Below are 17,997 nucleotides of genomic sequence, written 5' to 3'. Positions count from 1 at the left end.
TTGCGTATTTTGCCGATTTTAATTATTTATTTGTTTATTTATTTTAATTAAATTTTGGAGGCTAGGCCTCGAAATTGAGCGGCATTTGCAAAATTTTATTTGGCAATTTTTTGGGTTTGTCAGCTTAATTAATTGGATTAATTAAGTTGGATGCAGAATTTAGTGGGAGCTTCAATGTTTATTTGAGTTATTTTAACTGCGCTTATTAACATAATCGGTTAACAACTTTGACTAGTTTTAATTAGGCGCGTTAGTCGGATTAACCACCTAAGTTTGTTACTTGTTTACGCGTGTTGATGCATTGTCACTAGTTTTTTATTGTAAAATGCATGGGCCATTCACATATTGTAAATGGATGAATGGAATGTATATTCTCTCACAGGTTTTTTGAAATGGCAACTAGTGGGGCCCGATTAGGATAGAAAATATGAACTACTATACGTTTCATGATGTATTTTTGTAAATCTAAATACGGTCTACGACCCGTTGCGTATTTTTGTACCTAATATTTAGAATAGTCATAATCATATACTTCCTCCGTTTCTATTTACTTGCAACACAGCCTTGTGGCACGTGTTTTGAGGTCGGGTTTATGTAATGTAAACGGATAAATTATTAATTATAATTTTTACAAATGATACTTAACCCTATTCTAATCTTCGTGTAAAAATTATATTGATAAAATCGCTCGTCTACCCTCACTAATCATCTCCTAAAACTACGTGCCTAAAAGGTGTGTTGCAAGTAAAAGAAATCGGAGGAAGTATATACTAGTAGTTGCATAATAATGGTTAAGTCTTGAAGACGGAGGTTCCTGAAAGAAGAAGCCATGAAGTTGTAAGAGAAGACCCTTGATGACTTGAATACTCAAGGGGTCATGCTAATTGCCAAATGCATTATTTACTTATATTCTCTATATATAATTGTGCTTATATATGAATGATATGTTAGATGCATATTTAGGATTTCGAAATGCTGCGATGATTAATTAAGTTCCCTTAAATCAACCACCATAGAAACCCTAGGTCCCTAAATTATTGAGTAAAATTTGCTATTCCAAAACAACACTTACCGAACTAATGACAATAGTGATGGGCTATGCCAAAGCGAGACATCACTACTTTCCTAGGAACGTAAGGTATGTTGATGGGTTTGCCAAAGCAAGACATCATATACATGTTGGTTTTGGTTAAAATCAACGATATGAGTAAGGAGTCCTTACATTTCTTGACAAAAGAGATAAATCGTCACGAGAGCATTAGATGCGACGATTTATCAAACCAAGAGTGGCTTGGAGCCATTAGCAAAGAGTTGCTTACCTTGGAATAATAAGTGTTAAGACAAGCCAAAGCATGCTTAATTACTTATTGATTCTTTAGATCTTGGAATCACCTTATTCTCGCCAAATGGGCACAAATTTAATGTGTAGATAAGATGTCTAATAAGATTGAAAATTTACATGAATGCTTTAAATTTCGAACTTATTATGTTATTATCTTGATAAATGGTTATACTTTGCACTTATATTTGTATTATTCTAAAACAAATTATATTGCTTTCCATGATTGGTAAAGGAAATCTTTGAGGGTGGTTCTCAAAGAAAGGAAAGGTATTTTTAAAATATAATTCTCATAGATGACTTTTATAACTAAGTCCGTAAGGACAGTTAGACATCATGTATTCAAAATACTAGGTAGTTTTGATAAACATGAAGTATTGAGTTGAAAACTTTAGTTGTCAGAAGTTGAAAACCAACATATCTTTTCGCTTCATACACTAATGAGTACAACTCATTGATGTAGTAGTTCTAGTACGAATTAAAGGAAAAGATGGAACTTTGTTTTACAGCGCACTAGATGCTTAATTATGCCTAACAAAGTATAAAAGTCAAAATACTTAAAGACACGGTTCTTAAACATTATGAGATAAAGTATGATAAGAAATATAGGAAACAATGAACAAAGAAAAGGAATAAGACTCCATGAGTTCATGTTATTGTAGTTAACTTAGCAACTCGTTATCATCACAAGTATCGGATACTGCTTGAGTGTTCCACTTTAAAAGTGACCTCTGATCGCGGGTGAGTAGGTCGTTGGGGCTACTACCCTAATCTAACTCCACACCCTAACCTCACGCCACCACCCAGCCAGCCACCACCTTAACCTGTTGTTGCCCTGCTACAAGCCACCACGAACCCTCCCTTGCCGATGCCCGTAGGTCACCACCCCTCCCCTATTGTTGCCTTGCTACGAGCCACCATCCCTCCCCTGCAACGAGCACCCTACCGGTTTACAGCCTCAACCACAGCCAGGCAGTATCCAACCACGCAAACCAACAGGAACTCCACCGACCAGTCGTTGCTTTAAATTTAGGATTAAAATCGTCGTCATGTCATTGTCGTCTTCATTGTCATATCGTCATCAACCAATGTCGTCATCGTCGTCTTCGGACGCACAAACACTTGGGTGCCAGTCCCGCACCTAATAGTTTGTGTTAAATTATTATTTACTCTTAATAAATAAATGACCAAAGCCAGGTCTCGTTCTTTAGAGCTGCTCAGCTCTGCTCTACCCTACTTTGCTGAAATTTGCTTTATTCTGCTCTGCTCTGCCCTAATCCGCTTTGCTTAAAAATAATAGTTAATATTGAATTATTATTATAATAATAATTAATATTTAATAATAAATAAATAAATAATATTCAATAATAATAATAATTAATATTTAACAAACAACAACAACAACGATGACAACAACAACAACGACAAACAGGGCCTAAGAACCGTTTCAATGAGGAAGCAATTGATCAAAAAGCCTGAATTGCATATATAACTCTTGTATAAAATAGGTAAATAAATTAATTTAACAGCTATGACTACGAATAAGAGCTAATAAAAGTATAAGCAAATAATAATATACACAAGAAACAGCCTATTTTGACAAATTACAAAATGTTGATAAATTAGTTTGCATCTTCTGGACCAGCCTACACTTGCGAAATCCTTAAAATCCACTTGCGAAATCCTTAAAATCCAGGAACCTCTCCTGGCAACGGAGCTAATTCATTTTTGCCGAATTTCTCTTCATCATAAAATGTGGCACGTACCACTCGCCCTCCAAAAAACCTGCCATCAAGGTCAACTAAAGCCTTGGTTGTTTCCTCTGATCTCTCAAACTGCACAAAAATTCTCACAGCTTCATCAGATGGGAAGTTGGACTCCGTGATTTCGAATATAAGCACCCGAGTCACTGTTCCGTACTTTGCACACTCCGATCCTACTTCTTCTTCCAATTCATCATCTACCTCACCAGGACCAACCTTCAATAACCATAAGTGAAACGAGAAAGTGGTTATAATCACACAAGTGAGATAACAAAAAAAATAAAGGTATACAGAATGTCTCAGAACATTGTGAATAAATGATGCAGGGAATTGTTACTGTCACCAATATTTTAGGCACTACGTAAAAGCATAAAACAGTATCAGATCAGTGACATCTTACAAAGAACCATTTAATTCTGAAGGTTGATCAATTATTGTATTTCAATTAAAGTTATTCTCCACAATATGTTGACACTATAATATAAAACAGAAGGGGATTAACAAGACTTTAACCAGAAAAGCAATAATATAGTCACCAACTGGCAGAGTTCCACCCCAAACTTCTCTAAAACCTTCTTTAAATGTCAAAACACTCCTTTGAAACATTAGTTTCATGAAGTCATCTCTGAACCTAAACCAGCAATACAAGCACACTATTAAGTTGGATTCAATCATGTCAATCATATTGCATCAATGTTGTTTTTTTTCTTTTCAATAAAGATGCTGGAAGCTGGAGAGGAGAACAGGAAATAATTGACAGAGTAAAGAAAAAACGAAATTAGGATAGTGGATTCTATTGATAATCCAAGTAATCACACAATACAACCTCCTTACTTTCGAGAGGTAAGGGCTCTTTTATAAGGAAAAATAAAGAGGAAAATTCCAGAATGATATTCAGCATACCCCCAAACATCTTAGTACAACGTAATTATATTCAGAGGCCTCTAACAGAACTCATAACAGAACTCACTACTTCCCAAGCTTCCCATAACAAACTCCTCTTCCCAGGCATCTCATAACAAACTAGTGTTGAATAACTACTCTACCCTTAGGTAGTTTTAACCACCTTTGGCGCCATTCTTGCAAAAATAGGTGAATAGAATAGGAGGCTTCTGGTTCCTTGCATTACCCCGGCCCAAAGCTTCACCTTGTCTTCAAGGTGAAAATCTGAAAATCTGAGTGTCATTGCCTCTGCAGTCCATATCTTCATATGTGGCCTCGTACTCTGGTAGTTGCTTCCATTTTAGTAACACTTCCAGTTCCTGCTTTGTTTCTGACCCCAGTAAGGACTCTGGTTCAACATCCAGCACTAATTCAGAAGTAAGCTGAGGAGGTAGTGCAGCAGTGAGCAGGTCCCAAGGCCCTTTCTATAACTAACCTTATTACAAGCAGGCGGCATGTGGCTTAACCTCTATATATTGGGATGCATTTTAGCTTGTGGATATAATAGTGGTTAGAATTCCTCTCTCTTGATGGGTGGATTTAGTTTGCAGGTGAATTTGGGTGGTGATGGTGGTGGGTGTGAGTACTCACCACGTTCCTCTCTCTCTCTTGATTCCTTTCTTTTCACATGGCTCATAATTAGAATCAAATGTAAAGCTCTATAACTTCTATAGCCTCTAACAGCAAACCATTGATACCAAAATGTGATCTTACGCAATACAATCCTAATTACATTCAGATAGAATCAGGCAACCCTCTTCCTAGATGAGATCAATAAAAGTGTCTTCAAAATTATCCATGTTGAGCGCTACAAAACTAAATGCTAATTATGTTTAGCTCTAAACACAAGAAAGATGTCCACTAGTAATTTTAGGATGATGCTGCTAGAGATTAGCTTGATTACAGCACTAAAAATGGCAAAAATTAAGAAGGAAGATGATGATTATAGTATTAATATGAGAATTACACTAAATTGAACGATAATTCCACTTTCGAGAGGTGGATACTCTCCTAACATGAGCTTTCGAGAGGCTCACTCTCTCCCAATAACAAACTTCACAATATTTTCAACGTATCTTAATTCCTCCTAATGAGGTCTATTTATAGAAAATCCCTCTTAACAAATCTCTAGCTTATTCCCCAAACTACTACTAATAGGCTATGACTAACATACCCATCCCCTAATATTGATTCCTTGCAGAAGCTAATTATAACAAGCATTCATGGTAAAACGATACTAGAACCACAGCCTAGAGAGAAAAGTTTAAAGCATAGAAAAGAATTTATTAAATAAGGTGCTTTTGAGCTTAGATGCAAACATACAATACAATACAAAATTATCAAGATCATCACCAACTTGACTACCTTGTAGCATATTGAAATGTGCCAGGTTGGACAGACATCATTACTTCTTTGAAAAAGTTGAAATCAAATGTTCAACAACCCCTTGAAAAATAATAATGAAGCATCAACAAATAAATTGTATTGGTACAAGTTATCACCAACAATATATGAGCATTAGAGCTCAAACATGCTTATCTACAATAGCTATTAGATAGAAAAAATGGAAAAACATTACAATTCAGTAGACAATGGAACTTCTGTCATCACTAATTCAAAGGAATATACCACTACTAGATAACTGATCTACACATGTCAAGCAAAAGACAAGGCATCTCCATAACATAAAAATGTGTGTGTGTGTGTGTGTATGTGACAACAACAACAATCAAATCTAGCAAATAACTTTGAATGGCAAGATTGGCAACCATTAAGCAACCCATGGTGTCCAAGACTATAAAACGTTAACTTGATGTCAGCTTCCACAATAGCGATATTCACCAATTCTACAATGCTCCTATTGAGCTATTGATGAAATCATTAGCAGCCTCCAAAATTTAATTCTAACCCCCCCAAATCTATCAGACTAGCATAAGTTTTAAACTTTATCCATTCCAAAAGTATAAAGTAAATACCCCAGGGCAAAATTGCATGTCGATGATATTCGAGAAGGGCAATAACCCGAAATGGGATTGAAACTCCTAACACAGGCTCAATTGAGAAGAATTCCATAGTTGCAATCACTCTACGTAGGTTTGGAAGACATAGAGGCAAGTCAAAAGCATTGTAAAAAAAGGCTTAAGGCACACCAAGGCGTTTCAGGTTTCCTTGCACCTAAGGCGCCCCTCGTTGAACTGAGGCACATATAATAAGCAATACACCCTCCATTTCATAATAATCGCAATAGTAGGGTGGGCACAAAGTTTTTAGAAAATCATAGGGTAGTTGGGTAGGGTGATAATGGCACTCTTAAGGTAGGTTTTCTTTGTATTTTTATGCATGTTTTTAGCCTTTTATGTCGTGTTTTTAGTTAATAAAGCTTGATTTACGTGCTTTTGTATTAGTTTAGAGAAATGCGTGCTTTTAATGGTTTTCTTATCATTTTACGCATTACTTTGATATTCTCTCGCTTTTTAGTTTGTTTGGCTTGTTTTGTAGATGTGTCGGATTTACCGAGGCTCAAATGTCGAGGAGGAAGCCCAACACGAGTTTGAAGTCTACAAAACCGAGTACAGGAAGTTAGAGCACAAGCAAATCAAGTTGGAACTCAAAGCATGCATAGTGGTTTGGGCAAGTTGCTTACCCAAGCAATTGAAGATTTCTATTGAAGGATTTGAAGACTAAAATTTCTGTCTTGGTCAAGCCATTTTGCTTGGCCAAGCTCATCTTCCTGCCCAAGCTCCGAGTTAGCACAAGTAGCAAGCTTCGTACCAAGCACCAGCCCGAGCAAGCTGCTCGCATAAGTCTGCCACGCTGCACAAGCAGCCCTCACTGCACCTACCAGCAGCACAGTAGCTCGCCCAGCCAGCAGCAGCAGCTTGGCCAGGGCCAGCAGCTTGCACATCCTCAGCCAGCTGCAGCAATCTGCCAGCAGCTCGCACAGCAACAAGCTTCCAGCAGAAGCAGCTCGCCCAGCCTGCCCCTGCTGCCTCGCCCAGCCAGCCTTGCGAGCAGCAGCTTAGCAGGGCAGGAAGCCCTTGCGAGCAGCAGCTCGGGCAGGGCAGCCTCGCCTCCCCTAGCTCGTGTGCAGCAGCCCGTCATGCTCCTCCCTAGCAGCCCATCGTGCTCCTCCCTTGCAGTCCGAGCTTGGGCAAGCAAGCTAGCTTGGCCAAGCTGCCCAATCAATTTATGGGTTTGCTCGGCCAGGCAACCCAAGCTATTGCACCTGCCCAAGCCACCCGGTTTTGCGGTTTTGCTTTATTTCTTTTAATTATAAATAGCTTGGGACTTCCCTTTGTAAACTTTGAACTTGAGATTAGCTTATAATTTCTCTCTCATATTTTAGCTTAGGTTGAGAGCTTCTCTCTCTAATTTAGGCTAGTTTAGGAGTAGTTTTAGAAAGAGAAAGTGAGGGATTTCAATGGTGGTTTGAGAGATTGAAGATTCAATAGTGACAATTGTATTGAAGATCTTCTGAATCAATCAATGAGCATTTCTCACTCTCTCTTCTCTTTATTGCTTTGATTGATTTCATTGTTTGATTTGGTTTTGTTGTTTGATCTTTGATTAGTGTAATTGTTCTTTATATATTGTTGATTCTTGATTTCTTTAGTTGTTTGTGATTAGATGATGAATCTTGAGTAGTTGTTTGGCTAGGGATAGGGTGAAACTTACTATGATTGATTGATTGTGCTTAATTTGGGGATTGTATTGATTAATTGTTGAGATTAAAGTGATTAATGGAAATTGTGCATGTGTGTAATTCGATTAGGCCTTGAGAATTATGCTAAATTGCATTGTAATTGCTAATAACACGACCAATTGATTTAGGAATTGCAAATTTGCAATTATTGATTGGTTTGGATTGTGATTCTCTTAGCTTAACGATTAGGAAATAGCTCTTTGATTTCAATTAATAGCTCTTACCATTAGTCTTCACAACCTTTGATTAGCATATTTGTCCCAAGTTGTTGCAATTGTCATGATTACTTGTTGATCCCCGTTCCTAGTGTTTCTTTTGTTTGTTTCTTTAGTTGATTAGTTTTACCTTCTTCATCCTTCGACTTTGACCTAGCTTAGGAGCATATTGAAAGCACTTGAACATAACCGTTCCTAGTGGTTCGACCCTTGACTTACCTTTATACTTATATCTAGGTTTGTTAGGTGATAATAAATTTTGTTTAGCTTAGGGAGGATTAGTTCAACGCCCTAGTTTTCCCCACGTCATAGGGTTCAAAAAGGGAATTTTTAAAATATAAAGTATAGTTAGTGGGGATATATTTAACCGTAAATAGGGGAGGGAAATTATAAAAAAGCAGTGTAAGTGGGGTTGGAAAGTTAGAGAATTAGTAAAATATTAGTTGGTCTATATTAAATAAGGAAGTGTTGCAATTATCATGAAACGGACGAAAAAGGAAAGTGTTGAAATTATAACGAAACGGAGGGAGTATAAAGTTTCTAACAAAAATGGTTTGCGCCTATGGTGTAATGCGCCTTGCCGTGCCTCATCAAAATCGCCGCGCCTAGACCATACAAGGAGCATGATCCTTTATGCCTTAGACTTTTCAAACACTGGTGACAAGGATACACCTATGTTTTCTTGACCGAAAGGCTATGAAATCTTACTTCTAGAAAGTAATGAACCTTGTACCTCTAAGAAAGTTTTGATGATACAAACTCCAAATGGCTTAAAGCCATGAAATCTAAGATGAAATCCATATTTGAAATTTCAATGTTTAACTTGAAAATGGAGTTGTTAAGATAAAATGAAGAGCTTGTTTAGCGAAGCAAAAACATTTATGTTTTAAAGCTAGCTTTGTTAAGTATTACGGACAAAATTCACCAAGTGGATTTATTGAAACCTTTTCTTCATTTGCTATACACCTATGCTAGAACCTATCTATATACATCCGACAATTGCAAGTTGTCATATGTACAAAACCGAACGAAACTAAGCAACAGATATCAAAGCCATTTTCAATGGAATTTCAGAAGACATAATGTAGTATATGATATACCTAAAGGGCTTTGTTAATCAAACTGATCATATGATAGGAAGGTATGCAAGCTTTAAAATCCATTTTGGATTAATTTAAGCATTAAGGAGTTAAAGTTTTACACTTCAAACAAGTAGTTAAAGTAATTTATAGTTCAAAAGGAATGCTTTGGGAAATCTTGTGATAACAAGGCTAGTGGGGGTAATTTATGTCCTTTATAGTACATGTCAATGAAGCTATACTTCTATGTCGAAACCATGCATATCTAGGTAAGGTACACTGCAGTGTAGCCAAGAACATTCGTAAAGTACCTTGAAAGGATGGGAAGAATGTACCGTAGTAGAAGATGATTTTTTTTTTTTTTTTTTTTTTATAAGACGTAGTAGAAGATGATTTGGTTGTTAAAGATATAACAAAGCAAACTTCATCTTATACATTTGGTCTGAAAGGAAAGATGAGCAAAAAAAGATGGAAATTTGGATATAAATATTCATTATTGAACTTAATGTTACCCTAAACAAGTACCAACTCGACTATTCCCTATTTCCAATTTGAGACTATTAGTGGATTCATCGTTTAAGTCAAGAAGCAAAGGGAGCACATCAAATCCAATGGATCTAATTACGTCCTTGAGTTTACAATTTAAGAGTTGCAAGAGAAACACCTAAATGGCAAAGTTGCTAACTTGTATAACCGAACCACTTTAGCTTATACCTTAATCTAGAAATTAAAATCAAGCATATATGAAAATATGGATCAAATCTCTAGAGACAATCTAGATTATAACTCGTAGTTATAATTGTAAAACATCTATGTTATATTTTTTTATCATCTAATGAACTTAAAGTTCCATGTCATTTAATCTTGGTTTAGTATTAAATTAATGTCCAAATTTAATCTGTAAATTTGAAATAGGCCATTGAGATGATGTCTTAAATAAATAAAAACCTTATAAAGTGGACCGGAGATTTTAGAGTAAAGAAGTTCCTAACCTAAATAATTGAAAATGGACACTAATGATCTTTAAATGGACTGGTTTTCATGTTGTTTTATAGTGTTGTACCATAGGCTAGTCGATGAAGTTGTCATAAATCAATTGCATGGATACTAAATAAGAACTTGTATTGGACATACCACCATCATAGAATGTTGTAAGAATTAAAATTTCACAAACATATCTCATTAAACTATCATAGAATGTTGCTTATCTAAGTAGTTTATTATTTGTTTACAACTGAATTACTATACATTGACATTGCTAAACTTCGTACAAAAAAAGGAGATAACAAAGGCAGTGCTCGAAATTTAGAAAGATAGAATTGAATGTACAAGACTGGGATTGTCCTTTGAATATTAGGATCATTGTCTTATGGCCTCTCGAAGAGTGCAAAATGTGAAATACATACCCGCACTCGAATAGAATATTGAATAAATATTTGTCTTTATGATTTAACTCATGGGTTCTAGATAAGGATATCTGATAATCTTACCTTATATACAAATAAAAATAAAGACAATAAGAGGGAATAAATATGTACATTTGTTTAAAGTACAAGTGGGAGATTATTAAATTATAGTCATTAGACAATGTACATAACTCTAATTAATAGTTTATTGGATTATATTCAAACTTCGATTTAATAATCAATATGTTTAGCAAGAAACCACAGTTGATTAGTAAGTTTAATTTAATTGGGCTTGCGGATAAACTTAAACTAATCTTACGCACACACAAGATGGACCGAGCCCAATTAGTATAGAGTGGGCCAAATGAAACAAGGCCATCACCGACAGTGGGCGTGGTAGTCCAACCATGTATATAAAGGAAAAATAAGTCTTCCTTGATTGAATAAAAAATTGGTAAAGCAATAATAGGTAATTAGAAAATTGGTAATCTCAATTAGACGTACATTTTATCCCTAGAGAAACAGAGAAAGAGAGAAATAGAATTCTTCCTCTTCCAATTAATATAGGTTGTCACGTTTCTTGTGGCAATATAGTGTGTGTAATCTGTGTACAAGCCGTTAGAGGGATTGCAATTGGATCCTAACCCGATCGAATCCCTACCAAAAAGGCATGCATCAAAAGGTAAATTAATAGTCCCATTAGATTCATAGTCAATGTGTGTATAGATCTTTTGATGTTTTTCTACAAAATATATTTATATCAAAACCCAACAGTGGGAGTCATCTTACGGATTATTTTTTAGCCTAATTATTATTATAAAATTCGAATCCACTAATTATCGATACGGATTATGTGGTACCATAGTTCAATAATGATTTTAAATTCAAAGTTCCTTTTCTACTATTTCGTCAATAGCAGATTATTCTAGTTTTGTTTGCAAACCAGTATTAATAACTAGATCAATTAATAGTATCACCAAACACCAATGTATAAAAATGCTTCACGCTCAATGAGATGATAAAGCCGTAAAGGAAATGTCGCGCGTTAATGTGCCTCTTTAAAGGGAGGTGCACAATAAACAACTACGAAAACTTGCTTATGCGTGCCACAAATGCACCTCAAGTGTGCCTCACACACGCCTCGATAAATGCATGAGCCTAGCCAAGAGCAGATAACCCTAATCATTTAGTTCCTAGGCACATGATGTGAATCGAAAGGCTAATTCTTTTGAAAGGTTTAATACACTTCTAGAAGGTCCAAACAACTCCATTGTAGGCTCCCCAAACAAGGAAATAAACAAGGAAAGATTCAATAACTTAAATGGAGAAGAAAGAAGCATAATTAACAAGGAAGACGAAATGACACATCTGACTTCCAACGGAGATTCCAGCTGCCACGCGCCGACCCACATGCCGGCTCCCTAGCTCCGGCTTGGACTATTCTTTACCGTGGTCGGGCGCGTGCACCTCCTTGGTGGCGCGTGCATCGATTTTTGTCTCCGACTTGAAATGGAAGATTTTCATACTTAGGTTTTTTTCTAAAGTATTGATTGCAAGTTTTTACCTTTCACTTAAAAGGGTTTTTCTTTGTTTAAACACTTAGGATTATCTTTATTTTCTGTTATTTAGTTGCTATAAACTTCTTAAGATTGTTAGGAATGTTTACAGTTAATTAGAGTTTGTTTAGGAATAGTTTTCTTATTCTAGTTAGAAGTGGTTATTCTATTCTAATTAGGATGCTTAGTGCGCAAGGTTAGGGGTTTGTCCTAGTCCTCGTAGGAGTAGAAGACTAGAAGTAGTGCCTCTTATGCCTATAAATAAGGGGAATTTCGTGGCTTTAAGGGACACATAATAATACACAAAATTCAGATTAATTGTTTTAAGTTTTTATACTTAAGCTTTGGTTGATTTGCGAATCAATTGATGTTTTGCTTGCTTTAGTTTAAAACAATCGTTTGGTTTAATTAATTAGGTGGATTCTTAGTTAGTTGATCTTAGTTTTGGTTTAATTCTTGGTCGATTTCCTGTATAGAATTAGGTTTAAACATATCCTTGTGTTTTGTTGATTTTAGGATCAATAATTCACATCAGCACACCTTTCTATACACACCTTTATATACACTGAATATCACATAATTCGAACGATAGATTTATAATTAAATTAAAAATAATGTTTAAGATGGCTATTGATACCAGAGTTAAGATTTGAATTAACTACATATACAAGTTATACACATTAATTATAAACCTAACAAGATCGTTAATATGGCTTTTGGTACATGCCTCTTTAATGAGGACCGAATTATCCCAATTGCAATCCCTCTAACGGCAAGCACACGTCACGGGGATGAAAATGTAAATCTTATTGAAATCAATAATATTCAATACATCTAAAAATATTATTTCTTAACTGACTTTTCAGTAAATCAAGGAGACTTGTTCTTCCTTTAATGACATAATTGCACAGTCACTCTCACACACACAACCTAGGGCGTTGCGAGGCCTTGTTTCATTTGGCCCACTCAATTCTAATTCAGCATAGTCCATACTTGCGTGTGCAACTCTATAGGATTATAAGCCTAAATGCCTAATTACATTAGACTTACTAAGCAATAGTTGTTTCCGGCTAAACATATTGATTACCTAATTAAACTTATTAAATCAAAGTTCATATCCAATCCAATAAACTATTAATTAGAGTTATAATTCTAGGGGAGGATAAAGTATTGGGCCAATCTACTAGTCACAACGGACGAACCAAACATCTTAAATCTTTTACCTTTTAAGGCATTACCTTTTAAGGCCATGTTTGGCAAAACGCATTGTGGGGTAGTTGATGGTTGTGGTAGTAGCTCCTACATTACTCGTGCTATACACTCAAACTTTTTATTAAGTAGTGATTTGAATTGGTCAAACCACTCAAAACTAGTTCGGAACACGACCAAAGTCAATTGTGCAAATTCATCAAAAGGGACTCAAGACAAACATAATGCACATTAGAAAGCTACATCTTTTACCGCCTACAATGCAATATAATGATTAGAGTGATTGATTGAATGCTATATAATGATTATTGTGTGTTTTGGACAATGGCGTCAAACAGGCAGCAGAAGCAATAGCATATCATCTTTGACTTTATAATCAGGAATACAAAGGCAAAATAAACATATTTCATTAATGGAGTTGGGGAAGGTAGATTGCATACCATGTTTCTGAGAAGTAAAACTCGGGTAGGCGGCCCGTTAAAGCTGACACTCTTTACCTTCTTCTCTTGCTGCTGCTGGTGCTGTTGTTGTTGCTGCTTAGTTTCACTAGCATTGACAATAACCCCAGCTCTCCTATCAGTCTTCTTGGCCATCAAAGGAGTAGTAATTCCTTGCTCCAACTTCCCCAAACCCTGGCCTTGCTTCCAGCCCATTTTTGCCATCATTCTCTGTGCCGCGGTCATTTGCCCTCCTGCCCCTACACCCAATCCAACCGTATCCGATTTCCCAATAGCAAACCCATCCACACTCCCACCCGGAGGAGACGGGGAACGAGGCGGCTGCCCACTACTACTCATTGCAGCCCGCCGCCTCCACGCCTCCTCCCCAGAAATACCCACTTTACTATCCTTATCGTTATCCTTATCCTTATCCCTCTCCCTCCTCTCCTTCTCTCTCTCCTCCTCCTCCTGCTGCCGCCTCTCGAGTTCCCGCTTCAGCTCCGCCTCCCGCGCTCGCCTCTTCTTCTCTCTCCTATACTCCTCGTAATCATTGGGTCTCACTGGGTCGTACTCCGCAACTACAGATGAAGTCACCCCCACCAATGCCGGTTGCAGGGCCTCTGATGGAGGGTCTTCCGCAGGTAGGGTTTTAAGTGGTTTGGGCTTGCTGAGAATCGCCTGAGATCGGATGATAGAAGGCGGTGTTGTGAACGATGGCTTTCGAAGCGTCGGAGGAGCCATCTTTGCGCTGCTTGACCATACAGTGCTAGCCGACGGGTTACCGGGTTTCTCATCCTCCGTACTTGACGACGGCGGCGGAAGATCGCCGTATAAACCACCCAACATTATTTCTGAGAGAATTATTTAATCAAAGTGATTAACTTAGGTGATTTCACGAAGCTGAGAACAAATATTTCATGAATTTGTAAACTATTATTCAGAATTTCAGATGTTGGTAACCGGGTTATGGTTTGGTTTGGTTTGGTTTGGTGATGAATAAGGAGAAAAAACCGAGGGTACAATTCTACACCCAAATACAAGTAGGTTAAGTAAAGGTTAACAAGTTCAGATAAGAACTTCCCTAAAAATCAAAACATAAGTTCAGGAAAAATAGGTGTAGAAAAGTTATGATAAGGGTTAATTAGGATTACTCAAGTTCAATTCATAACTAAAATCTAATATAATCTAATATATATACTACGTATTATATAAATAAAGTAGTATTTTTCGGGAACATTCGGCGCGCCACATAAGAAGATGTATTATTTTGTCCAATAAAAAATTAGATTAATAATTTATTTTAGAATTAAAAAATTTATTCACCTCCTCAGCAAAAGTGAAGAATAAGATTTAAGAATTTTGACACATAGGTAAAAACAACGAATAGTGAATAATTAAAATTTAAATTATTTAAAAAAACTAATAATTATCTTCTCTCAAAAAAAAAAAAAAAGTAATACTTATCTTTTTTTACATATATGCATGAAAAATTTTTTTATCGCAAATATCTTTAATCTCTCCCTAGAAAATATTATAAAATTTTGATTTTAACAATATACTTATCGAGACGAATAAAATTAAATCTCATATGACTAATTTCCCATAATTTTTAATACTTAAAAAATTATAAATGAGACTAACATTTTAAACATAACGAGTATATCAAAAAACGCATAGGCTAAAAACTTATTTTAATCAATAAAAAAATGAGATTTCTCATTATTTTTTTTGAGTTAAAAATTTAAAGTGTCACATGAGTAAAATTAATGAATAACGTTAGTTTGGGATTTTAAATTCAAGCGTCACGTAAAATAAATAAAACAACAAAGATAATTTTAGTGTTAAAATTAAAAAATTATCTTATGATATTAGGAATTTTATCCATATATCTAATGAATGATCTTCATAAATATACAAAATTTTAAATTAAATAAAATGATTTATTAGAATCGTGCATCGCACGAGCTTACATCAAAATACATTTTTTGAAAGCATTCGACTCGCCACATAAGAAAAGTTATTATTTCGTCCAATGATTAATTAGATTTGTATTTTAATTTTGAATAAAAAAATTGTAACGCCACGTAGGTAAAAAAAAGCGAATAAGATATGGTAATTATAATTTTAATCATGTGGATGAAAAACTTAATGCCACGTATATTAAAAATCACAAATTTTACTTATCATTATCTTTATTTAGCTTATGATAATTTTTATCTATCATTATCTTTATTTGTCTTATAATTATTTTTTTTGAAAAAAACTTATCTTAAAAAGAAATGTGCACAAATTTTACCAACGTAGAATAGGAATGACAACTCCACTTTAATAATGCAACCGAATCAAAATTATCTTATAAATGATTTTTTTTTTTTATCATTAATGTATAATAAGTATGATAATTCCACTTTAATACTTAACACTTACGATCAAATAAAAATTTAAGGAAAAATTATCTAGCTTGTGACACTATATCACAAATACTAAATAATACCTCTGAAAATAAATTATATTTAAATGATAAAGTATCATTATAAGATAAATTTTGATAGTGTTTATGATAAGAAATTAAAATTGTTCATTAATCATAATTAAATTAAATTTTGTTATACGTACTATTATAAATTGACACATTATACGGCACCAACAAAATTTCATATTTATACAAAATTCACATCTAGAGAATTTTTATTAGTAATTTTGTGTCAGTTTTAGGTCATCAATGATAGGGTACTTTTTAGCTTAATTTCATATGTTTATGTGTTTGTTTGATGAATTTCGTTTTTACATGCAGATCAGAGAATTAAATTCGAGCAAAAATGATTAAAAATTCAAAGTATGAGTTTTTCACCTGTTTGATGTACTAAATTTCCGCAAATAAAATAGCTTAATAAGTCTGGATAAGGTAATATTAGACGAAGAGGTATTTTTAAAAACAAAATTTGTGATTTGGATTGCATAATCAACTTATTAAATTAATTTAATTTCTTATTTTTAATTTCAGGGTGATTACACAAGTTCATGCCTCAATTTAAGCCAATTGTGTTCAACATTTTCGTAGAAACTTGGTTGAAGACTATGAGATGTTTACTCTATTAGATATTTTTCAATCGTTCCAAATAATAAACAATATCGCGTTGTGATATCGACAACAAAATAATGATTTAATAATTAATGATGAAAAAATTACAATGCATAGATTTGATTTTATACCTTTACAATATTTAATTAGATCTATTCCGCAACAGTTCTATCGATATTTTTGATTAGGTTTTAATAATATTCTTACATATATTTATGTGTGTCTTATAATTTTTTTTTTTACATTTTGCTTATGTGTATTTTTTTTAATGTTCTTATTAAAATATTTATTAGGAAAAACGAGTTTATGTAAAGCTTTGGAATAATATATTTGTTAAACATACGAAACAGGAAAATCAACTTAAGTTTTTTTTTTTTTAATTATTCTTATTCATTAGTCACGTATGCAAAACTTGAATTTGTTAAATTGAATAAACTATGAAAATATTATCTCATTCGTCGGGTGGTAAAATAAAATCATTTAGATCGATCAAAAGATATTTTTAATTCTATTTAAAAAATTAAATTTTTTTAATTATTTTTTAAAATAATTCTACTTCTAATATATAATATAATAAGAAATTACAAAATAATATACAAAATGAAATACAAAAAACCGTGCATCGCACGGGCGTACATCTAGTATATATAAATATAAAGGGGAGTTTTTTTCCCGAGATTTTAGACAGCCACATAGGATGTAATTTTCTTAGTGCGCCACCTAGAATTATAAATCTTATAGTAGCCAATTAAATAAGAGATTTTTTATAATTAAATAATTCATATGCCACATAAGCAAAATTGGCGAATGCGATTTTTAAATTTAAATTAATTAAATATAAAATATTACCTTTAGATATTAGGAATTTTATCTGAATATGTAACCAATTTTAGCACATAAATTTTAAAAAAATAATTCAAACAAACCGTGCATTGCACGGGCTTCATCTAGTAAGTTCTAATAAGGGCTAATAAGTTTAGATAAAATCAGATAAGTTCAAATAAGTTAATTAGATAAGTTCAAATAAGTTAAGACATGTGAATAGAACGTACCCTGAATCCCTGATACTCATAAAAATTGTACTTCCTTTGTTTGGTATTAATCGCAACATTTTTCTTATATTTCCGTTTCATATTAATTGCAACAATCTATATTTGGAAAAGACCCATCATTAGTTTATAATTTCTCTCACCCACTAACCCCACTTTCACAAATATATAATTATTTCTCTTTCCTACCAACCCCGCTTACACTACTTTTTAT

General features: G+C 34.3%; 1 protein-coding gene across 1 annotated transcript; it reads right to left on the bottom strand.

The window, feature by feature from the left end:
* Positions 1-2,807: 2,807 nt before the first annotated feature.
* LOC145620915 (DNA-damage-repair/toleration protein 111-like) lies at positions 2,808-14,651 on the bottom strand. Its single transcript, XM_081675648.1, has 2 exons — positions 13,653-14,651; positions 2,808-3,318 (listed from the first exon to the last, which is right to left on the bottom strand). The coding sequence occupies exons 1-2, from the start codon at positions 14,496-14,498 to the stop codon at positions 3,025-3,027; spliced, it is 1,140 nt and encodes a 379-aa protein (XP_081531774.1). The 5' UTR covers positions 14,499-14,651; the 3' UTR covers positions 2,808-3,024.
* Positions 14,652-17,997: the final 3,346 nt, after the last annotated feature.

Source organism: Chenopodium album, chromosome 27, assembly GCF_948465745.1.
Source record: "Chenopodium album chromosome 27, dcCheAlbu1.1, whole genome shotgun sequence".
Lineage (NCBI taxonomy): Eukaryota > Viridiplantae > Streptophyta > Magnoliopsida > Caryophyllales > Amaranthaceae > Chenopodium > Chenopodium album.
This window is presented reverse-complemented; position numbering and strand designations above follow the sequence as displayed.